The sequence below is a fragment of the Cervus canadensis genome, chromosome 3, assembly GCF_019320065.1.
Source record: "Cervus canadensis isolate Bull #8, Minnesota chromosome 3, ASM1932006v1, whole genome shotgun sequence".
Classification (NCBI taxonomy): domain Eukaryota; kingdom Metazoa; phylum Chordata; class Mammalia; order Artiodactyla; family Cervidae; genus Cervus; species Cervus canadensis.
The window spans coordinates 96,859,720-96,885,224 of NC_057388.1; the positions used below are offsets into that span (position 1 = coordinate 96,859,720).

At 41.5% G+C, this 25,505-nt stretch overlaps 1 protein-coding gene across 1 annotated transcript in view; it reads right to left on the minus strand.

Moving 5' to 3' along the window:
* The window catches only part of SVOPL (SVOP like), an 84,096-nt gene that overhangs the window by 55,654 nt on the left and 2,937 nt on the right, over positions 1-25,505 (minus strand). Inside the window, exons 2-9 of the mRNA XM_043463827.1 lie at positions 18,892-19,040; positions 18,623-18,714; positions 16,791-16,889; positions 14,836-14,907; positions 12,920-13,044; positions 7,885-7,948; positions 4,708-4,833; positions 3,527-3,655 (exon numbers count right to left, since the gene is read on the minus strand). Coding sequence (XP_043319762.1) covers positions 3,527-3,655; positions 4,708-4,833; positions 7,885-7,948; positions 12,920-13,044; positions 14,836-14,907; positions 16,791-16,889; positions 18,623-18,714; positions 18,892-18,973 — 789 coding nt within the window. The 5' untranslated portion in view covers positions 18,974-19,040. The remainder of the gene's footprint in view (positions 1-3,526; positions 3,656-4,707; positions 4,834-7,884; positions 7,949-12,919; positions 13,045-14,835; positions 14,908-16,790; positions 16,890-18,622; positions 18,715-18,891; positions 19,041-25,505) is intronic.

The following is a 25,505-nucleotide window of genomic DNA, read 5'->3' on the forward strand; positions in this document are numbered from 1 at the left end:
TCTTAATGACTCGGATAACCACAATGATGTGGCCACTCACCTAGAATCAGATACCCTAGAGTGTGCAGTCAAGTAGGCCTTAGGAAGCATCACTATAAACAAAGCTAGTGGAGGTGATGGAATACCAGCTGAGCTATTTAAAATCCTAAAAGATGATGCTGTGAAAGTGCTGCACTCAATATGTCAGCAAATTTGGAAAACTCAGCAGTGGCCACAGAACTGAAAAAGGTCAGTTTTCATTCCAATTCCAAAAACAGGCAATGCCAAAGAATGATCAAATTACTGTACAGCTGTGTTCATTTCACATGCTAGCAAGGGTACGTTCAAAATCCTTCATGCTAGGTTTCAGCAGTATATGAACTGAGAAATCCCATATGTACAAGCTGGGTTTAGAAAGGCAGAGTTCATATTGCCAACATTTGTTGGATCATAAAGAAAGCAGGGAATTCCAGAAAAACATATACTTCTGCTTCATTAAAGCAAACTACATTACTTAACTAATTACTTACTACAGACTACATTACTACATTATATTACTAATTACAGCATACTTCATTGACTACATTAAAGTCTTTTACTGTGTGGATCACAAAAAACTGTAGAAAATTCTTCAAAAGATGGGAATACCAGACCAGCTTATCTGTCTCCTGAGAAACCTGTATGCAAGTCAAGAAGCAACAGTTAAGAACCAGACATGGAACAACTGACTGGTTCAGAATTGGGGAAGGAGTACATCGAGGCAGTATATTGTCACCCAGCTTATTTAATTTTTATACACAGAACATCATGTGAAATATTGAGCTGGTTAAATCACAAACTTGAATCAAGACTGCCAGGAGATATATCAACAACCTCAGATATGCAGATTATACCACTCTAATGGAAGAAAGTGAAGAGGAACTAAAGACCCTCTTGATGAAGGTGAAAGAGGAAAGTGAAAAAGATGACTTAAAACTCAATATTCAAAAAAATAAGATCATAGCATCTGGTCCTATCACTTCACAGCAAACAGAACACGAAAAAGTGAAAGCAGTGACAGGTTTTATTTTCTTGGGCTCCCAAATCACTGCAGATGATGACTGCAGCCATGAAATTAAAAGATGCTTGTTCCTTGGAAGGAAAGCTATAACAAACCTAGACAGCATATCAAAAAGCAGAGACATTACTTTGCCAACAAAGGTCTGTACTGTCAAAGCTATGGTTTTCCAGTAGTCAAGATGGTAGAGAATTGGACCATAAAGAAGCCTGAATGCCAAATAATTGATGTTTTCAAAATGTGGTACTGGAGAAGACTCTTGAGAGTCCCTTGGACTGCAAGATCAAACCAGTCAATTGTAAAGGTAATCAACCCTAAATAGTCATCGGAAGGACTGATGCTGAAGCTCCAATACTTTGGGCACCTGATGTGAAGAACTGACTCATTGGAAAAGACCCTGATGCTGGGAAAGATTGAAGGCAAAAGGAGAAGGAAGCTGCAGAGGATGAGACAGTTAGATAGCATCCCTGACTCAATGGACATGAATTTGAGCAAACTCCAGGAGACAGTGAAGGACAGGGGAGCCTGGTGTGCAGCAATCCATGGGGTCACAAAGAGTCGGACACAACTTAATGACTGTACAAGTTCTAGTATATAATAAATCCCATATATATTTGAACAAACCTAATATTTAGAACATGCCTGCTAAGTTGCTTCAGTCGTGTCCAACTCTGTGACGCTATGGACCATAGCCCACTGGGGTCTTCTGTTCATGGGATTCTCGAGGCAAGAATACTGGAGCAGGTTGCCATTCCCTTCTCCAGGTGATCTTCCTGACTCAGGGATCAAACCCACATCTCTTGAGTCTCCTGCATTGGCAAGTGGGTTCTTTACCAGTAGCACCATATGGGAAGCTCATTCAGAACGTAATATTCAGCAATAAATTCAAATACACAGGGGATGGATTATTCAAAAATACATCAGTGCCACTGGTTAGCTATTTGGATATGGCAAAGCTAGATCTGTTCCATGCTTATTATATCCAATTAAACACACACAGATCCAGCATTTACATATTAAATAAGAAACCAAATTAACCCAACACAAAGGGGAGGGAGACAAAAAAGGAACTGTAAAACTTGAGTTTAACAACAATAAAAAAGTAAAAAAATTGATAACTCTCAATAGATAATGACCCTAAAAATAGATTTAAATGCCAAATTTTGCTTTTAAAAATTCATTTAATGAGGTTTATACATTTGATATCAGTAAGACAAGGCCAATACAAGGAAAATAAAATTATAGAACAATCTCTCAGCTATAAACAGTGTGGCAATATCATGTGACGAGTTCTGCAAGACAGGTGCTATTATTTCCATTTTGTTGATGAGGAAAGTGGTGGCAGGCAGGCAGGCAGAATAGCCATCAATAAAAAGTCTACAATTAATAAGTGCCAGAAAGGATGTGGAAAAAAAAGAACCCTCTTACACTGTTTGTGGGAATGTAAATTGGTGTGGCCACTAAGGAAATTAGTACGGAGAATCCTTAAAGTACTTTAAAAATAGAATTACCATATGATCCAGCAATCCATTCCTGGGCATATATCCAGACAAAACTATAAATCGAAAAGATACATGCACCTATTGCAACACTATTTACAATTGCCAAGACATGGAAACAGCCTAAATGTCCATTGATAGGTAAAGAAGATATGGTGTATATATATAATATATATGTGTGTGTGTGTGTATGTGTGTGTGTGTACACACACACATATACACACACAGTGGATTACTACTCAGCCATTAAAAAGAAAGTAATAACATCGTTTGCAGGAGCATGGATGGACCTCGAGATTATCATGCTAAGTGAAGTAAGTCAAAGACAAATATCATATATCACTTATATGTGGAATCTAAAATATGACATAAATGAACTTATCTATGAAACAAAAACAGACTCACAAATATAAAGAACAGACTTGTGGTTGTTGAGGGGTAGAGGGGCAAGGAGGATTGGGAATCCAGGATTAGCAGATGTGGACTATTTTATCTGTATAGCACATGGAATTATATTCAATATCCTATGATAAACCATAAATGGAAAGGAATTATGAGCAAAATATATATGTATAACTGAGTCACTTTGCTATACAGCAGAAATTAAACACAACATTGTAAAATCAACTATACTTCAATAAAATTTGGAAAAAGAAAGTGATGTTGCATAACTTGGCTCCACCAGGCTTAAGGTGGTGCTGGATTTAGTCTCAATTTCCTCCATTCTTTTCTTTTTTTTTTTTTTTTTTTTAAATTTTATTCATTTATTTGGCTGCACCAGGTCTTAGTTGCAGCATGTGGGATCTAGTTCCCTGACCAGGGATCGAACCTGGGCCCCCCGCATTGGGAGCTCAGAATCTTAACCACTGGGCCAGCAGGGAAGTCCCCCATTCTTTTCATAATCCTGCCCTTGGAGGGCTCAGGTGGCCTTCCCTCTCACCTTCCACCACTAAGGGGATTTCTGGCAACCCCTGATTGGAGAGGAACTCACCAGGATGGGCTCCACCAGCTTCCCCTCTGGCATGACTGAGCGGTTCATCTTGGCAATGCGTTCCAGCGTAGCCAGGGCAGCCGGAGTGTTCCCAGTGGAGACATTGAACCGAGCAGATTCAGGAATAAACTGGACATAGGTGACAAAGAACATCAGAGCCGCAACTGCTGTGGCCCCCAGAGATAGAGCTATCACAGTTCCATATACTACACCATCCCAGTTTCCGGAGATGGGAAAGGATGTAGCAAGCTTCACGGCAACAATACAGCAGGTATACCAGCGCAGTCGTGGTAGAACAAAAAGTTGCCTTCTCCTTCTCATAGTCCTATCTAGGATGACAGTGGATCGATACCGAGCTTCACACAGTTTGGCCCAACCTACTTAATACAATGAAATTCTTACACTGAATCTCCTGCTGCCGCCCAGGGCTCCCTGGTGCCTTTCTGCTGCTCCATCACCCAGGCCCTCCCCAGGAACCCCAGAACTCTCCACAGTGCAGGAACCACAAGTGGGGGAACCATCCTGATTGTAGAGGGCTTCGAGCCACTGATGGTGGCATACTCTGAACACCACCCTCAGAAAACAGCACAGCCTTCCACTGACATGAGGACCTTGAGAATCAACTGGAAGGGCCCCCTGCCCTTGATGCCTCCCCCAGTGAAGACCAGTGGGTTCTTCCTCAGCAAAGCATCTCCCGCAGCAGTAACCTCTTCCCCATTCCCCGGCCAGAGGGCAGTTCAGGTCATCCTCATCACCCACCAGGATTAATCTGATCATTTCTAACTGCTTTTCTGACCTTTTCCATCTTCCCTCCCACCCAGCCTCCACATACCCATGTACCTGTTTCCCAGCACACAACCCCTTCCACACAGCCAGGGCCCCTGGTCCTCCAGGTTGTTTGTAACCTGGACACAGACCTGTCTTTCCATCTGGCCTCCCCCCAGTACCCCTCACTCTAGAATTCCCTGCCTCCCTGCTCTCCCCCAAACATATCCTGCATTTACAGCTTCATGATGGCTTGTGCATTAAATCTGCCAAAATACCCTTTTCACGCAAACTGACGGAAACAGATACTTAAATAAAGGAGAAAGGTCCTGGACATGAGAAAGATATCTGTGGGCCAAGAAGGCCACATTGCCAACCAGAGGGGAGGTCAAGAGGGAGCCCATGAGCTTGGTCACCTTGAAGGCCATGATGAGGATGATGCCAGGGATGGAGGCAATGCGGATAAGCCAGCGCCACCCGATGGTGGGGACGACCACAGAGGCCAGGCCAATGATGAGCAGGGAGCCAGCCAACCAGAAAACCTGGGGGAGAGAAGGAAGGTTAAAGCCCTCCTATTTTCCAATAGTCACATGTGGATGTAAGAGTTGGACTATAAAGAAACCTGAGCACCAAAGAATAGATGCTTTTGAACTATGGTGTTGGAGAAGACTCTTGAGAGTTCCTTGGACTGCAAGGAGAGCCAACCAGTCCATCCTAAAGGAGATCAGTCCTGAATATTCATTGGAAGGACTGATGCTGAAGCTGAAACTCCAATACTTTGGCCACCTGATGCGAAGAACTGATTCATTGGAAGAGACCCTGATGCTGGGAAAGATTGAGGGCAGGAGGAGAAGCGGATGAGAGAGGATGAGATGGTTGGATGGCATCACTGACTCAATGGACATGGGTTTGGGTGGACTTTGGGAGTTGGTGATGGACAGGGAGGCCTGGCATGCTGCAGTCCATGGGGTCACAAAGAGTCAGACATGATTGAGCGACTGAACTGAACTGACTGAATGCACTCCACACCCCTACTCCAGGAGCGCCCCGTCCTGCGTTGTAAGAGGGTGAGACGGGGCAGTGTCGTTGACTGAGGAGCTGCCCCACCTCCAGGCCTGGATGAGCTGGAGAAGCTACTTCACTTCTCCATGACCCCATTTGCTTGTCTACAGGTAGGAGGCTTGGCAAGACAGGGGACAGCAATGCCATCAAAGTTTAAGAACACCTCAGGCCCAAGACATAAACTTTCTTTTCTTGAATAAAAAATACAGCCACTGGCTCATAACTCAAGGTGCAAAGGAGAGCACTGTGAATGGATTGCTCTTTTCTCTCAGCTTCCTTCCATCCAGTACCTCTTCTCAGAAGAAACCAGTATCACCAGTTTCTTCCATCCTTCCGAAGCTGTTCTAAACGTACACAAGCTAATGAGGATATGTTTTGTTCCTTGCTTAAAATGGTAACGTAATATAAATATTTCTCAATACTGCTTTCTGTCCTGAAAAATTTATCTTGAGATTATTTTATATCAACAAAGAACATGGCAGCCACCCTCATGAGTTGGGAATTAAAACAATTCTGAGTGTTATCGTGAGCATTATTTTCCCAGTGGCAGTGAAGAATAGATGATAATTCTGTTCCACCTCACAGAGATGGAGAGAAGATAATATTTTAAAAGACCCTTTGTGGGGCTACTTACAGGGTAACTGTTTCATCACCAAGGAAGTCTATTTTTAAAACAACAGGAATATTTCAGAAAATGGAAAGAGCTATGAAAAAAAGAAGTGACTTGCGTGATCTGGGATGACCTTTCTGAAGAAGCAATTGTAAGAAGGCCAGTAAGAAGCCACTGTAGCAGACCGGGTAACAGGATATGTGGCACTGAAAAGGATTTTAGTAGTGAAATAATAAGAAGAAAAGGTTTTTTTTTTTTCCTGTTTGATGGATTTGGCACATATTTTGGAAGTAAAGGCAACTGGATTTGCTGTTAGACACTGCACCAGGGCTTCCATGGTGGCTCAGTGGTAAAGAATCTGCCTGCCAATACAGGAGATGCAGGTTCAATCCCTGGGTCAGGAAGATACCCGGGAGTAGGAAATGGCAACCCATTCCAGTAATCTTGCCTGGAAAATTCCATGGACAGAGGACCCTAGTGGGCCACAGCCCATGGGGTTGCAAAGAGTCAGACACAACTGGGCGGCTAAGCACAACACACTACAGTTGTAGGTCCCCTAATAGGAGAGGAATCAGTGGGGCTTTGTGAGTGATTGAACAGAGGCAAGGGGAAGGAAGGGGTTCAGGTCAGCTCTTGAGTGTGTGGCTCAGACAACTGAGGGGACAGTGTTTGCTGGCAGTGGAAATACGGACATAAAAGACTCCAGAGGAGGATGCAAAGATTAGGTCTATGAATGTTGTATGTATTTGAGGAGCCTGCAGGATATTCAACAGACTATCAGGTAACTGACTACCTGGGTCTGAAGTTCAAGAAGATGCTCTTGGCTGTAGATAAATATTTTTGGGGGGGCGGTGGAAAGAAACACATTGGGTTGCCCAAAAAGTTTGTTTGGTTTTTCCCTTGAGATGTTATGGGAAACCCAAAAGAACTTTTTGGCCAACTCATTAGCCACCTAAAATCATTGGATTCATCAATTAGATGACCCCAGAAGACCTGGAAAATAAAACCAGCAATGAGAAGATAAAACCATGTCATGACATGGGATCAGGACAAAAGCGAGTTGTAGATGGAAGAGAAAATGTTCACAGATGAGCCTGAACCAGATCATGTCTATTAAATAACATTAAGTGTAAAACCCAACCCCTAACTATTGAAAGTGTGGGCATTTATCTTGACAAAGATAAGAAGAAAGCTGGGAGGGATATAAAGACTTGGCATTTGGTTGCCTACATTTTTTGTTGGTGTTGTCTAAATTTAGTGTCAGAAAAATTAAAAATACAATTTTAAATATTCTCCTACTGTTTTATTCATTGCCAAATATATTAATATATTCTTTGGCGGGAAGGGTCATCACCTTCCAGGGTCCTTTGAAAGTCAGGGCTTCAGGATAATGATGACATCAAAGATGGTACAAGGGCTCCTAGACTGATGGAGCTTCAGATGCAAAACCTCTAGTCAGTAGCCAGCAGCGGTCTGAGGCGGGGCGGGAAGCATCCTCATCTTCTCACCTAGAGAAACGGCTCAGCTGGGAGGAGGCTATTACAAAAGTGCTCACAGGCACAGGCCAGTTACGGACACTACTGTCCACAGGGAGACTCTATGTGCCTCCACTGAAGACTCAATGGGGAGAGAATGTTCATCGCAGATGCATTCCTGAGCGACTGTCACTCTAGTGAAACCAGCCAGTGGACTGTATCCTGAGGAAGGGGTTACTGTGCTCTAAATCCTGCTGTGGATGACAGAAGTCCTGGCTCAGAACGCCTTGGAATTGACCTCTATGGTCAAGCATCCCTAATGCTCTTTGGCTGGTACCAAGTAACAGGAGTATGCTGATCAAAGGACCATTAACTGACCAGGAGAAAAACCATCTACACCATTCTGTACAGGATCCAAAGACTGGGTAGAATTTGTCTTAACTCACCTGAGACAAGGGGAGCATGTAGCCTCGATATTTTGTAGGCAAGAATTCAGTCTTTATGATTAGCCTAAACAGGAAGGGGGAAAACACAATTACGCTTTTATAAAACCAAATAACTCTTCTTATAAAACAGTCATTGGACTTCCCTGGTGGCACAGTGGATAAGAATCCGCCTGCCAATGCAGGGGACACAGGTTTGATCCCTGGTCCAGGAAGATTCCACATGCCATGGGGCGACTATGCCCACGTGCCACAACTACTGCGTTCCTAGAGCCCATGCTCTGCAACTCAAGAAGCCACCACAGTGAGAAGCCGAAGCACCACAACAAACAGTGCCCTGCTCACAATTAGAGAAAGCCTGCACAAAGCAATGAAGACCCAGCACAGCCAAAAATAAATAAACAAACTTTTCTAAAAAAAAAAAAAAAAAAAATCATAATTTTTCTTGTTTCTTTGATAAAGAACTCAGAAAAAAAATTCATCACTGTAAAATGATAAGAAATACATATGTTGGTCTCTGTCCCTGAAAGTGAAAGATGCTCAGTCATGTCCAACTCTTTGCAACCCCATGGACAGTAGCCCGCCAGGCTCCTCTGTCCATGGGATTCTCCAGGCAAGAATACTGGAGTGGGTTGCCATGCCTTTCTCCAGGAGATCTTCCTGACCCAGGCCTTCTGAGGCCAGGGATCGAACCCAGGCCTTCCGAGATGCAGGCAGATTCTTTACTGTCTGAGCCCCCAGGGAAGCCTGGTGGCGGTTTAGCCACTAAGTTGTGTCCAACCCTTGCAACCCCATGAACTGTAGCCCACCAGGCTCCTCTGTCCATGGGATTTTCCAGGCAAGAATACTGGAGTGGGTCACCATTTCCTCCTCCAGGGGATCTTCCGGACTCAGCAATGGAACCCAGGTCTCCTGCAATGCAGGCAGATTCTTTAGCAACTTAGCTATGAGGGAAGCCCCTGGGAAGCCCTGGTTCCTGCTAATATTTGGTCTTTGACGCCAGTCCCTGACACAGAGTTCCTAAAAACCTTAGGATTTCCTGGATGATAGGAGCATCATTTATTCTAAGGAGGTGATGCTTGATGCATCCTGGATGGTGGCTGGTCTTCAAACACTAAGCCATGATTAGAATCTTGGCACTTTCAGCCCTATCCCCCCTCCTCTGGAGAGAAGAGAGGGGCTGGAAAACAAATTAATAATCAATCATGACTACATGAGGAAGCCTCCATAAAAATCCATAACAGAGTTCATAAAAATCTGTAACAAATCCAGGCTGGTGAACACAGCTATGTCCTAGGAGCGTTGTTCAGTTGCTAAGTTGTATTCAACTCTTTGCGACCCCACAAAATGTAGCATGCCAGACTCCTGTTTCCTTCATTGTCTCACAGAATTCTCTCAGATTCATGTCCATTGATTTGATGACACTATCTAACCATCACAAGAGAAGACTCTACACATGGACATCACCAGTGGTCAACACCGAAATCACATTGATTATATTCATTGCAAGCAAAGATGGAGAAGTTCTATACAGTCAGCAAAAACAAGACCAGGAGCTGACTGTGGCTCAGATCATGAACTCCTTATTGCCAAATTCAGACTTAAATTGAAGAAAGTAGGGAAAACCACTAGGCCATTCAGGTATGACCTAAATCAAATCCCTTACAATTATACAGTGGAAATGAGAAATAGATTTAAGGGACTAGATTGGATAGACAGATGACCTATGGACAGAGGTTCATGACATTGTACAGACACAGGGATCAAGATCATCCCCAAGGAAAAGAAATGCAAAAAAGCAATATGGCTGTCAGAGGAGGCCTTACAAATATCTGTGAAAAGAAGAGAAGCGAAAAGCAAAGGAGAAAAGGAAAGATATGCCCATGTGAATGTAGAGTTCCAAAGAATAGCAAGGAGAGAGAAGAAAGCTTTCCTCAGTGATCAGTGCAAAGAAATAGAGGAAAACAATGGAATGGGAAAGACTAGAGATCTCCTCAAGAAAATTAGAGATACCAAGGGAACATTTCATGCAAAGATGGGCTCAATAAAGGACAGAAATGGTATGGACCTAACAGAAGCAGAAAATATTAAGAAGAGGTGGCAAGAATACACAGAAGAACTATACAAAAAAGATCTTCATGACCCAGATAATCACGATGGTGTGATCATTCACTTAGAGCCAGACATCCTGGAATGTGAAGTCAAAGTGGGCCTTAGGAAGCATCACTATGAACAAAGCTAGTGGAGGTGATGGAATTCCAGTTGAGCTATTTCAAATCCTGAAAGATGATGCTGTGAAAGTGCTGCACTCAATATGCCAGCAAATTTGGAAGACTCAGCAGTGGCCACAGGACTGGAAAAGATCAGTTTTCATTCCAATCCCTAAAAAAGGAAATGCCAAAGAATGCTCAAACTACTGCACAGTTGCACTCATCTCACATGCCAGCAAAGTAATGCTCAAAATTCTCCAAGCCAGGCTTCAACAGTATATGAACCGTGAACTTCCAGATGTTCAAGCTGGATTTAGAAAAGGCAGAGGAACTAGGGATCAAATTGCCAACATCTGCTGGATCATCAAAAAAGCAAGAGAGTTCCAGAAAAACATCTACGTCTGCTTTATTGACAATGCCAAAGCCTTAGACTGTGTGGATCACAACAAACTGTGTAAAATTAATCAAGAGATGGGAATACCAGACCACCTTACCTGCCTCCTGAGAAATCTGCATGTGGGTCAGGAAGCAACAGTTAGAACTGGACATGGAAAAACAGACTGGTTCCAAATAGGAAAAGGAGTACGTCAAGGCTGTATATTGTCACCCTGTTTATTTAACTTACATGCAGAGTACATCATGAGAAACGCTGGGCTGGATGAAGCACAAGCTGGAATCAAGATTGCTGGGAGAAATATTGATAACCTCAGATATGCAGATGACACCACCCTTATGGCAGAAAGTGAAGAACTAAAGAACCTCTTGATGAAAGTGAAAGAGGAGTGAAAAAGTTGGCTTAAACCTCAACATTCAGAAAACTAAGATCATGGCATCTGGTCCCATCACTTCATGGCAAATAGATGGGAAAACAGTGCAAACAGTGTCAGACTTTATTTGGGGGGGCTGCAAAATCACTGCAGATGGTGACTACAGCCATGAAATTAAAAGACACTTACTCCTTGGAAGGAAAGTTATGACCAACCTAGACAGCATATTAAAAAGCAGAGACATTACTTTGCCAACAAAGGCCTGTCTAGTCAAAGCTATGGTTTTTCCAGTAGTCATGTATGGATGTGAAAGTTGAACTATAAAGAAAGCTAAGAAAATTAAGTCTGTCACTGTTTCCATTGTTTCCCCATCTATTTGCCATGAAGTGATGGGACCAGATGCCATGATCTTCATTTCTTGAATATTGAGTTTTAAGCCGGCTTTTTCACTCTCCTCTTTCACCTTCATCAAGTGGCTCTTTAGTTCCTCTTCACTTTCTGTCATTAGAGTGTTGTCCTCTGCCTATCTGAGGTTATCACTATTTCTCCTGGCAATCTTGATTCCAGCTTGAGCTTCATCCAGCCGGGCATTTCGCATGGTGTACTCTGCATATAAGTCACATAAGGAGTGTTTTGGGACTGAGCCCTAAACCTGTCAGGTCCACACTAACCTCAGTGAGGGTCAGAACTGAATGTTGATGTTCTGATGTTGGAGAACACCCAGCTGATGTTGCAGGATTTGTTGGCGTGTAAAAAAAAATCCACGCATTTGGTGTCAGCAGTATCATATTTAAGTACTGAGTATGTAAAGAGAAACAGAAGCTTTCCCTATGCAATCATACACTAAAATATAATCATTAACCCATAAAAGAAAACAATAAAAAATAAACTTCTAAGTGCTCTTCTGTTTACATTTTTTATTCCCAAAGTTATTTGAAGCCTTCTACCATTTAAGAGATATTAGCCCTATTTCTTTCACCAAGAGAAAGACACACTGGCAAAATGTTTTGTCAAGCCCAATTCCCTTTACCAAAACATATGTGGGAAATTAAAATACACCCAAGAGAAGGTAAATAGTTTTTCCAACCAATGATGACAGTCAAAGCACAGGTTTCTAATTAAGTCCATATTAATTTTTTGAACAGCAGAATAAACGGACTTCCAACCCATCCATTTTCTAATTGTTCTTCTCTGTTGCCGTTATTAACCAGGGTATGGAGTTTCAACATATTTATTGAGCTGCTTCCTAAGGGATGTTTTCAAATTCTACTTCTACTCCATTAGGGTGTCAGAGCTCAGAGTGATGTTTAACTTATCCTCTAGGGAAGAACAATTCTTTCTCTAAACCATTAGGGTAATAATTAGGTGCTTTGACTTCTCCTAATATATTCTAAGGGCAACTTGCTGCAAGGCACCCAGGAGAGAATAGCTGGAGGAGCCTTGTTAATTAAATGGAGGCTTCCAAGTTGTTGAACATTTTGTATAACAACTTTCACACCCTGTATGATGAGACATTACACAACTAACCGAGGGCAGAGAAAAAGCCAGCAGCAGCCCAGCTGTTTCAATATGTCTCACCTGCTTTGCAAACTCACTTTGCAATGGTCTTCAGTTACAGGCACTTTAAAACGGTTATTCCTGAGTGTTACAACGGCTTATGGTCAAACTAAAGTCTCCCAGAAATTCTCAAGAAATTGTGTTTGGGTTGACATCATTTTTGTTACCTACTCTGTATGGCCCTTTTTGTTTGCAGTTAGTCTCACAAAATATTATTTATCTAAAAAAAAATAAATGCTTATCAGCCTTAGGAACAAGGAAATTAACACATCCTTGATCTAACACCCTGCTAGCCTTACCATCAAACATCATTTTCATGGGCAAAGAACTTCCAGTGGGATAAGCAGCCATCACCAGAGGGAAAAAAAAAACTCGAAAAAGATTCGTACAAGTGAAGTCTATACATTTGCAACTTACTGATGCTCTTAGTCTCTTAACCACAGTGAATGTGACTATGGGTTTTCATAGTATCTCCCTCGGGGGGGCTTTAGGTAAAATCTTTACCCTTGTGAATGGCCAGACACGCCACAGCCCACCATGGTCCGCAGGAAGACAAACCAGATGTACGATGGAGAGAATGAAGTCAGCAAGGAGAAGTAAGCTCCCCACAGGAACGAGATGAACAAAATCTGAAGCAACAAAAGGAGACGTTAATGGGATCTGCTCCCATGGAAGGGCAGGAAGGAACTGAACTTCTGAAGGTGATTTTTAATTTCATCCAGATGTTTGCTTCTCTGTGGAGCTAATCTTTAGAGAACTCGCTAATCTCTCATAATCATCAAAAAATATAATCCATATCATTTTATTGTCTGAAAGCCCCAACGTTTTAAGTTTAGACCACTCATCAAAACTCGTTCAAGATGTCCACCCTCATAGGTGGAAAATGAACATGTAAAGCAGGACGCAAAACTCACCCTCCCAGCAAACAGGGATGGCAGGACCAGGGCAGAACATGAGTATGAGAATATAAGCAGAATGAGTATAGGGAGAAATTTTAAGGGATTTGCTTTTTTTGTAATTATAAGAATAATACAAGTTTATAGCAGAAGATATGGAAAAAAGAAAAGATATAAAAATACGTAAATCACTTTTGCTTCTCCAATCCAGAGAAAATACTATTAACATAGTTTTATCCTATTTTCACTGTTACTAAGGGAAAATATATCCTTAATAGTTGCAAAATATTCCATTGAAAAGACATACCATAACACACATAATATAATGAAATGCATAAACCTTTCCCTTACATTGACTGTTGAGATGGTTTTATATTTCCTATTAAAATCAGCAGAGAAACACTCTGCATAAATCTTTGGGGTTCTCTGATGATCTAAATAAAATAGATTTCTGGAAGGCAAACTGTCAGACAGGGAGATTGGGTATTCTCAAGGTTCCTGGTTTATGCTGCCAAATTGATGGTCAGAAATATTATATCAATTGTACGTGAGGGTGTCTGGACACTTGCAGTGTTCTTCAAGAAAAAGAAAAATTCCTTATGGACCTGACGTTTGATATGGCTTTGACAATGAAAAATTATCTTGCTATGTAATTTTGCTTCTGATAACTCCTGTGACTGAATGCTTTTCAAGGTTTCTTGACAATTTGTATGCCTCCTTTTGTAAAATGCCTTTTTGTGCTCTCTACATTTTTTTTTTTTTTTGCAAAACTTGTGTTTTCATATTCACTTGTCAAAATCTGATATTTTGTGCACATTGAAACACACATCCAAGCCTATGACTGTCTTCCTTTGTATTTACACCTAGAGAGGTCTTCCCCACCAAATATCAGACAAGATAGGTAGATCTGGGTTTATCATCAGAAAACATAGTTCTGTGTCTCGATGTTGAATCTCAGTATGTGTGACATCGAGCAAGTGGGTTAGTTTCAAAGCTATACGCAAGTTAACTAATGTGAAACTGCTTATGTTTACACATGTTTATACATGCAGCCCCCACATTCTATCTGCTGTGTTCTAACTACGCACATCCATCAGCGGCACCTGGAGTACAAGGATCAGCTACGGGGACAAGAGTCTCGGGGAAAGATGACAAAGCTAAAAGACAAGGTGTCACAGAAGGACATTTCCATATTCTCTCACTTGGGTATTGATAGAAAAATGTCCATGAAAGAAAAGCAGTGGTAGGACCTCCCTGGATGTCTAGTGGTTAAGACTCCAAGCTCCCAATGCAGGGGGCCCTGGTTTCATTCTGGGTTGGGGAACTAGATCCCATACGCTGCAACTAAAGATCCTACACACCACAATGAAGATCAAAGATTCTGTGTGCCCCAACTAAGACCAGCTGCAGCCAAATAAATAAACACCAAAAAAAAAAAAAAAAACCCACAAGAAAAACAGTGGTCACATCACCACAAAAGAACACACAAAAGAAAATTCCAGATCACCCTTAAAGCCAGCCTACCTTCCAGCGGCCGTATCTGTCAGCCAAGATGCCAAAGAGGATGCTGAATACCATGTAGCCAAAAAACACCATCTGGAGGTGGGTTGAGAAGAAGTTATCCTCTAAGCAGCATTTTTACAATATGCTAATTTACCGCATTAAGCATTCATCCGTCTAAACAAAGAAGACTGGAAATGTGGGTGGGGTTGGAAGTTGAAAAATAGGCTTTCACACTCTCCCCTGACTCCTTTTTAAGATGTCAGAGGTTGATGATTTCCACCCCTGAAATCGTTGACACCAGGTAGAAGCAGGGGTCCTAGAAAAAAAAGAGCATTTCTTCCAGAGGGAACTAATTAAAAAAAAAAATCATATTTATACTTGAACCACAAAAGCCATCCTTTTCTTCTGTGCACTGTTCTCTCTAGGACATGACTGAAGGAGGGAAAAGCCAATGTTTTCAATGCCAAGCCTGGGACGGATGCCATACCATAACGAAACCTAATCCTCAGCAAAATGGTAGAAATGAAAACAATGTGACACATTTTGCATAAATCCAAATTTATTAACTATGAAGGGCTCTTGTTCTGGAATAATTTTCTCTTTGATAATTGGTATTCACATGGCCTTTCTTTTTTTGAAAGATGATGATAGTTGATGGCAAGATTTTCTGCCTCTTGTTGGGGGGTTAAAATTTTCCCTCTACCCTTCTATACTCTTTGGCTGGTCCAATAATTAAATTGATTTAAGATAAATTGACACATTGAGGGGCTTCCCAGGTGGCGCTAGTGGTAAAGAACCCACTTGTCAATGCAGGAGATGTAAGAGACACAGGTTCGATCCCTGAGTTGGGAAGATCCCCTGGGGGAAGGCATGGAAAACCATTCCAGGGTTCTTTTTTTTTTTCCCCTACTCCAATATTCTTGCCTGGAGAATCAAGTGGACAGAGGAGCCTGGTGGGCTATAGTCCATAGGGTGGCAAAGAGTCGGATACAACTGAAGCGACTTAGCATGCAAGGCAGATTGAGAGGAGAAAAGCAAGTTTAATTTTGTACGTAAAAGAATCCCATAAAAATATAAGACCCAAGGGCACATTGGACAGTTGAGGCTTATATGCCTCAAAGGGGAGGAAGGTCATTCACAGGACAATGAGAAGAACAGATGTCTGGTAATTAGATGTCTGCACTGCCACATGGATAGGTCATTCAGATGAAAGTTATCTCCAGCAATAACTCTCTGTCTCTGAGAGCCAGGCCCCCTATCTAAATTCTTTATGTAGTTAAGGGAAATGTAAAAGTTTCTCTTGAGTCTGCTTGGTCTCAAGTGCCCTCAGCTCAAAATAATCCACATGCCAAAGCGGTGTACTTTGGGGTCACACATTGTGCTCTCTTTTGGTTGTTGTTATTCAGTTGTGATGTCATGTCCGCACTTTTGCGACTTTATGGGCTGTAGCCTGCCAGGCTCCTCTATCCAACGGTTTTCCCAGACAAAAATACTAAAGAAGGTAGACATTCCCTTCTCCAGGTAACCTTCCCAACCCAGGGATCAAACCCATGTCTCCTTCATGGGCAGGCGGATTCTTTAGCATCTGAGCCACCAGGGAAGCCCCCTGCTCCCTTTTACTCTTCTTCTAATGGCCTTCCTTGTCAAATATATATCTCTTTCAACATCAACTCTAGGTCAGCCACTTGATTTTTTTTTAAACTCCTATCAGTTTGTGAATCCCCAAATTTGGCCAAGGCTCACTTTCTCTGATTTGTGTCTCTTCCGGGCTCCTGCTAGGGTCTGGAAAATGAGCAGTTCAAGGTTATCTCCCTAGAGGAAAAGAGAAAAGGGAGAAAGGCCTCAAATGCTAGTTTGGGAACCAAAACAGCAGGTGGAGAGGGATTCCGTGGCCCTCCGCCAGGGGGACGAGGGAGGGGAGCGGAAACCCTGGGGCCTCAGCTGCTTCATTCTTGGCACAGGAAGTGGGCACTCACCGTGGTCACTAATGCCACCTGCCAGTTCTCCAGCTGCCATTCACAGCGGATGACAGGAGACACAACCGCTATTAACATGATCTCCATGGCCTCGGCAACCTCAAACAGAAGGAAGGAAAACACGGTGTCCAAGTGCTGGCCTGTTGTCCCTGCTTCCCAGGTCTGCCTGTCATCCTTCCAGTCCTAACCTCCTCCTTCCTGCCCCCCACTTCAGGAGGATCTACCTATTACACACTCACTCAGCCCTGCTAGTTGGATAAAGAACTACAGAACAACTTTGGCTTTCATGGATGTAACATTTATGGTTTGAACAATTTTGAGAGGGTCCCTCAAGATTTATGACATGTATTTGCTTGTGGTGTTTCATGTTTTTGCATTTAACACTATGAGGATGTTATGTGGGGGTCATTTAGTTGGCAGATGACCCAAGTTATTCACCAGCATCTACATCAGCCCAACACTGCTGTCCTATACGTGTCATCCTCAAGATCTCAGGGCGTATCCTTTGCAAATGGACTGTTGAAATAGTCCCTGATTTCAAGAGGCTGCAGTGGGGAGGCAAGATTTATGAAAGTTAGAAAATAAGCAATGAATACAAAACAATAAGAGCTCATCATCAGGAAAGAATGACTGTTTAGTAAAATTAGTGTAAGATGTGCTACTAAATATTTATATTTTCTATTGAAAGAAATATCTTCCTCTGTCCATATCTTGTAATTCATTCCAGGATGAGTTTATCTCCCAGGGAAAGGAAGAAGTAGATGTTAGATGATAGAAATTCAACGCAATAATGAACAAGGAAGATTCCAAGATCATTCTGAGGTTTTCTGCCTGGAGGAACAGATGAATAATGATATCATTGACAGGGTCTGAAGGACATTAAAAGAAAAAGGGGAAATTAAAGGGAGGGAAAGGTGCATTTGTTTGAGACACATTCTATGAATAATAACAGAATATTTGTATGGGGTGTTTATTATGGTACTTCTTGTATTTGTGTAACTTGAAGGTCTGGGATGAAACAGGCATGGTTAATGTTAGCTAATATGTGGGAATTTGAAATATATCATAATGGCTCATCTCTCCTTGGAGAGTATTATAGTCATGTTTAGAATTCAAATAGTTGGTACTTTTTAGTCCAAAAAATATCATGTGTAAGAAGTGACCTGATGATCTCAGAAGAATACTTATATATTAAACTCACCTAGAGCAGTTAGGTCAGTATTAATCTGGACTCCACTCCTCTCAAGAGTCTTAGAAGGAAATAAGTCAATAAGGGATAAGGCTCTGTCCCACTCTGATTTAATAGCCTTATGGGAGAAGGACCAGCCAGAAGCTAGGGGCAGTCATGAAGGAGTAGCACCGCAAAAGACCTCTGAAGACCTTAGAGACGTCTGAGGCCTCGGAGTCCCTGTCATGGACTGAGACTGTCGTGATGCTGTTACACACACATCCCAGACACGTGGGGCCCTGAACTCCAACTACCTTCAGTGGCACCACAAACCTTCCGGGGTACCAGTTGCAGGGTCAGTGAATCTGTAATTACAACAAGTATCCAGGTGATAGTTATGCATAAAATGTGAACCACGTGTTTAATCTGACTTAGAATGATACCATAGTTTTCGCCTCTCTTTCCAGTGTTTCAATTTAAACCTTTTTTTTTTTAAATGAGTATTGACAAATGAATTTATTTACAAAACAGAAATAGACTCATGACATAGAAAATAAACTTACGGTTACCAGAAGGGAAAGGGCAGGGGAGGGATAAATTAGAAGTCTGGGATTAACAGATACACACTCCTATATCCAACTATAAATCATCTCTAAGCACTCACCCCCGTGCTGCCCATGATCAGAAACAGGGCAACGTGGAAGCGTCCGAATCCGATGGTCTCCACAGCTTCTTCCACAGTGAACGTCTTTGACTCTAACAAGGAAAAACAGAGTGAAAGGAACAGCCTCTGTGGGGAGGCAAGGTGTATGGATTATCATTCACTCTGGAGGATGTTGGAAAACCAATTTGTTGCTATAAAAATAGTAAATACAGAGAAGAGGAGGGATTCAACAGTAACTTGAGGATCAGAGACTTCTACGGTCCCCTTACCTCTCGGCTGTGGCTCTGAGGTCCCTAGGTTCAGCTCCCGAAGGCTAATGACAGTGACTGGCTCTGTCTGCTTGGCTGTCATCTTTCAAATGGTTTGGATTCCCCACACAGCTTTCCTACAGGAGACAGGAGAGGGAAGATGCAGGAAACTGGGGAAGGAAGAAGGAAAGAAATAAAATTGAGTGCATATTCTCCTTTAATCTTCATCAAAAACCAGGGCAGTAGGTATTGTAATTTATCACCATTTTACAAGTGAAAAACCTGCAACATGGAGAAGTTAAATCATGGAGAGGTTGAATGGCCAAATGAAAGAATTGAGTCCTAGAAGCTAGTAACCAACCCGGAGTCGGGGACCAGGTAAGCTCTTGACAGTTTAACCAATAGTGTTCTCTGACTGGGAATGAGGGTGGGCAGAGAAATAATCACAATAGCCAATGCTTTACTGCTCCATAAATGCTATGGTTTACAGTATGATCAGATATTATAGTGTTCTTTCTCACCTTGTTTTCATTTAATTCTGACAGAAACCCATAGATTTTCTTTTTATCCCTTCTACCTTGGGTAAGCGTCTGCCTGCAATGCAGGAGACGTGGGTTCAATCCCTGGGTCGGGAAGATCCCCTGGAGAAGGAAATGGCAACCCACTCCAGTATTCTTGCCTGGAGAATCCCATGGATGGAGGAGCCTGGTGGGCTACAGTCCACAGGGTCGCAGAGTCGGACACAACTGAGTGACTTAATTAATTTTCACCTTGGGAATTTAATCCTTAAAAAAAAAAAAAAACTTAACCCTAAACATCAAAACAAGAATAAAACAAGGAAAGCTGAAATTAGCGGAAAAAAATTTTAAATAGGTTTATAATGGTAATTTCATTCTACACCCCTGGTAGGATAAACAGAAACCCTAATCTATTCTCATTAATTATACTGTTAGCAATAATATTGGCATCATTATTCTGATACAAGTATATTGTAGGATAAAGCAGTTATGTTACTATTATTAGGAACCAAGATTTCAGTGTAAGAGAAAGAATATACAAAAATCAAAAGTTATGTGAACACTTTACATTCTAATTTTGAATTGGAAATATCAATGAATTCATTATGTATTATAGATACATATATATATACATACACACACATATATATTTAAAGAAGAAAAATTGCTGCAAAGAATTAAAGCCCAGAGATATCAAAATCCATTGTTCATAGGATTGCTAAAATGGTAATCTCACTGATCATCTTTGGAGAATACTAAGAAAACAACTCATTCTGAAAACTAGTAAGTATCTTGCCTTTCTTGTACAGATTGTATTTTAGAGTAACCAAACAGTCTGTGAAACTTTAAAAGTATTCTTTCATTTCAGCTAAAACATACAGAAAGGATGGAATTAAAGTTCATGATTTTGCAACTCCTAACAAAATAAAGGATCCAAGTAACGATCATCAATGGCTGATACACTAGGTAAAAACCTGATAGAGAACTTTATTCAAACAGATAAGACTAATAACACCCCTGACCCCATTGACACTGGCCCCTCATGCCACTAAAGATGATCAGATGCAACATGGCTCCTGATGAGATGCATGAGGAAGGATATACAACATCACCTGTGATGTAGTCTCATAAAAAGAAACTGAACGTGGGTCTGACTGAGCCTCTAGCTCTACCTACCATTTTATACTTCCTGTAGCTCAAATGGTCAAGAATCTGCCTGCGATATAGGAGAGCAGAGTTTGATCCCTGGTTGGAAAGATCCCCTAGAGAAGGGAGTGGCAATCCACTCCAGTATTCTTGTCTGGACAAGTCCATGGACAGAGGAGCCTGGCAGGCTACAGTCAGCGGGGTCACAAGGAGTTGGACACAACTGAGCAACTAACACACATACACCATTTCATACAAAGGATGAAGAAACAATGCTAAACTACACAGTTCAGTTCAGTCGCTCAGTCGTGTCCGACTCTTTGCGACCCCATGAGCTGCATCACGCCAGGCCTCCCTGTCCATCGAGTCAAAGATGCCATCCAACCATCTCATCCCCTGTCGTCCCCTTCTCCTCCTGCCCTCAATCTTTCCCAGCATCAGGGTCTTTTCAAATGAGTCAGTTCTTCACATCAGGTGGCCAAAGTATTGGAGTTTCAGCTTCAACATCAGTCCTTCCAATGAACACCCAGGACTGATCTCCTTTAGGATGGACTGGTTGGATCTTCTTGCAGCCCAAGGGACTCTCAAGAGTCTTCTCCAACACCACAGTTCAAAAGCATCAATTCTTCAGCACTCAGCTTTCTTTATAGTCCAACTCTCACATCCATACATGACCACTGGAAAAACCATAGCCTTGACTAGACAGACCTTTGTTGGCAAAGTAATGTCTCTGCTTTTTAATATGCTCTCTAGGTTGGTCATAACTTTCCTTCAAAGGAATAAGTGTCTTTTAATTTCATTGCTGCAAACTACACAACGTGGATACAAAAAGAAAAATCCAAAATTTTGGATTTGCAAGAAGTTCTACAGGTTTATGACTCAACTTCTTCAATAAATAAATGGAAAATAAAAAAGAGGAGAGGAGAATGGATAGACTAACAGAAAAGAGACAAACCAACCAAATAAATGAGTTAATTTGCCTGGATCTTCAGTCAAACAAATCAATTATAAAACAACAAGAGAATGAGATGACAAAGATGACAGAAAATCAGGGAAATTTAAGAAAGTTTGGAAGTTTGATGATATTAAAGAATTAGTGATGACATCATTAGGTGGGACAATGACATTATGGCCATGGTAGAAAAAATCCTTATATTTTAGAGATATATGCTGAAATATTTACAGATACAACAATGTTTGGGATTTGTTTTAAAATAATTCAGTGGTGGGTTAGGAATAGAGTGCAAAAGGGGATGGGTGTGTAGATGAAAAAGAATGGCCTTATAGTAAAAATTATTTAAGGAGGGTAGTGGGTACATTGGGGTTTGACTGTCCTCTGCTGTTGCAGATGTATAACAGTTTTCAAAATAAATAGTTCCAAAAAGGAGGTTCTGAGATTTGTATGTAACTTTTCCAATATCAGACCACTAGTAAGTAGCAGAAGCAGAACTCAAAGGTCCCCTTTTCCCAGAACATAAATAGCTGCAGAGCGGTTGCAAAGAAACAAGTCAAGGTCATCAATGTTTGCCAAGTGCCATCTCTGTGTCTTTGTGTGGGCTCCTGTGGAGGGTTTGTAGGAGCCTCTGACACATCCCCTGCCCTAAGGAGCTTTTAACCTAGCTGGGGACACCAAAGATACACACAAAAACAACCATACTGTAAAGTAGATATTATTTGTTTCCTTAAAATTCTGTCACAGACACAGAAATATTCCAGATGGAAGAGAAATCAATAATGCTCAGAAATGAGTTCATGAAATCCTCTCTCCCAAAGGAGATCATGAAAAGTACAGAAGGCCATTATTTTCACAGAGCGGAAAAAGTAAAAATAACTGGTCTCTTGGACCATATGAGAGACTGAAATTTACTAAGATGGAATGTTCCAGAAATACCTAATGCTCTCTTTCCAACTGTTGTCCAAATACCTTTTGGAGGGGTGTTCTTTGCCTGGTAACTTTTAAAATATTTATGAGAAAAATCACCTTTGGTTAATTATCAAAAGGACTTCAGTACACATTAAAAATTAGCTATGACTGAATATCATGTTTCCAGATGAGATGAAGTACTAACTTAACCAAAGTATGACAATGAGATTACTCAGTGAGAATTAGATGGTGGTGATGGCCGTACAAACTTGTGACTATACTAAAAATCACTGAATTATATATACTCTAAAATGGTGAATTTTATTACATGTCAGTTATATCCAATTTTTTTCCCCTAAAGAACAGCTATGCATATCATGACAGCAGACTTAAAAACCAAAAGTGAGTATGGCCATCTACAGTGCTAGAGTGGATCAGACAGTAAGGAATCTAACTGCAACGTGGGAGACCTGGGTTCAATCCCTGGTTTGGGACGAACCCCTGGCGGAGGGCATGGCAACCCACTCCAGTATTCTTGCTTGGAGAATCCCCAAGGACAGAGGAGTCTGGCGGGCTACAATACATAGGGTTGCAAAGAGTCTGACATGACTGAGCGACCAAGCACAGCACAGTGTTAGAGAATAAACAATTTAGTCTGGTGGGAAAATAATTTTTGAAAATCCTAGTAAGTTCATCTTAAGTTCAGTTACAACTAAAATGCTTAAGAGTAAGTTCAATCGTCAATCAACACTTAATCTCTACCAGTCAAGTTTTATGACTTCTCATAACAATCTAAACATGTTTTACAATTTTAACAATCATAAAGGCTTACATTTTAGGAGAGTAATAAAGCGGTCTTCCAGCGAATCTGCTCACTAAAGTATTGAGTGGCAGGAGGAGAAACCCAGGAAATCTGCCACTTACTACCAAGTAGACGAGTTTTAATTTAACATGTTTGTTTTAACTGATTAGGTAGCTCCGTGGGTCATAAACATCCTACAAACTTCCCTTCTCTTATCAGCAAAGTGATTCATCACAGAGGGCCTGGCAAAAGCTGTCAGGTCCAAGATAATTGTTTCACAGTATCTCTTGAATTAAAGCTGATCGCAGGAAAGGAGATTCACATTTGTGATTTCATGTTTCTTTTTTTTTGATATTTTTAAAAAATGTATTTGGCTGCACCAGATCTTAGTTGCAGCACACTGGATCTTCAACCTTCATTGCAGCACGCGGGATCTTTAGTTGTGGCATGTAGGATCTAGTTCTCTGACCAGGGATCAAAGCCGAACCCCCTGCATTGGGAGCACAGAGTCTTGGCCACTGGATGACCAGGAAAGTCCTCATCTATTTCGTGACTGAAGAAGAGAATCATACTACTCGCTTTCCATGATATGACAAGCTTTCCATGATATGACAAGAACTATGCCCTCAAATTAAAACAAGTTACCATTTTCCTCTATCAAATTTGAAAAAATATAAAAGATCAATTATACCCAGTGTAGGAACTCCCCTGGTGGCCCACTGGTTACGACTCTGTGCTTCCAATGCAGGGGGGGAGCAGGTTCCATCTCTGGTTGGGAGCTAAGATCCCACATGCTGCGCAGTGCAACCAGAGCAAAAAAGAAAAACACCACCACCCAGTGTAAGTGAAACAGGCCCTGATATTGATAGGAGAGTACATGGCTACAGCCGTTCCAGAAGGCAGCTGGGCAAATATGAAAGAATATTGACTAAGCAGTTTCACTTCTCGGATTCATCCTAAGGCGATAATCAAAATGGTAGATGAAGATAAAGTGTATGAAAGCTCAACACACTGTTATTTTAACAACGGTGATTGTCAAGGAGTGACCAAACAAATTATAATAAAATACACTCCTATAACAGAATGCCATTTAAAAGCTCTTAGGTGAAAGTCTATTTGGTGCTAAAAAGCATTTCCCAAAATGTGTGTACCTAAAGCATATATACAATGATCCAAGTTCATAAAATTTCATTTGAATATATACTTACATAGAAATTTCCAGAGATAGGTCTGAAATTGTGTTTTGTCTTTCAACAAATATTTATGGAACACCACCATGTATCAGACAATAAAATACAGTGAAAAGGGTTCCTGTCCCCAAAGCACATACAAACGGGGGATAAAGTCAAGTATTGAGGTGGGAGCCATGTGGTCCAGGGGTAGTAGACAGAGGTTGCTCTGGTAACATAAGAGAGGCCCTGGTCTGCCCAGTCCTGGGACCTAGGGCAGCCAGTCCTGAAGGACGAGGATTTGGCCAAGAGAAAAAGGTGAGGAAACAATTATCTGGCTGGTAGAATTTAGGGTGGCTTTTTCTTTCTTCCTTTTACACTTTTCTGCATTATTTAGTTTTTAGAAAGGCTATGTCTGTTACCATGAAAATTCTGGAAGAAATGAACCAATGAGGATGCACAGTTGATGTGTCATAGGGCTCCCTAAGTCACTGTCCCCTATGCCATGAGCCCCACCTGCCCTCCATCACTGGCCTTGACCTCCTGGGTCAGGATAGGCTCTTGACCTGGAAACAATCAAGTCATTGACTGGCCACAAGTCTACAAGGTGGCCTGGCACAGAAAGCCCCCATTGCTAGTGCTGATGGTTGCACAAAATTGTGTAACTAAGTTATAAAACTAAATGCCACTGAACTGTTCACTTTATAATTGCTGCAAAGGTAAATTTTATGTGTATTTTTTAGCACAATTTCAAAAATTAAAAGAACAAGAAGAGCCATTATATAGGTAGCAGATGTCTGTAGTTGATATAAACCATAAATTCAAGAAAAAAAATGTTAAGACCCTAGTGGAATAACGAGCACATTATATAACCAGGCAATTTCCGAGAGGATAAAGAAATTGCAAATAAACCTGGAAAATTGTTCACTTCTATAATAACTGACCAAGTTATAGAAATTAAAATCTTTAGGTATCCTGTGTGTGTGTGTGTGTGTGTGTGTGTGTGTGTGTGTGTGTGTGTGTGTGTGTGTGTGTGTGTGTGTGTGTGTGTGTGTGTGTGTGTGTGTGTGTGTGTGCGTGCATGCTTAGTCACTCAGTCATGTCTGACTCTTTGCGACCCCATGGACTGTAGCCCA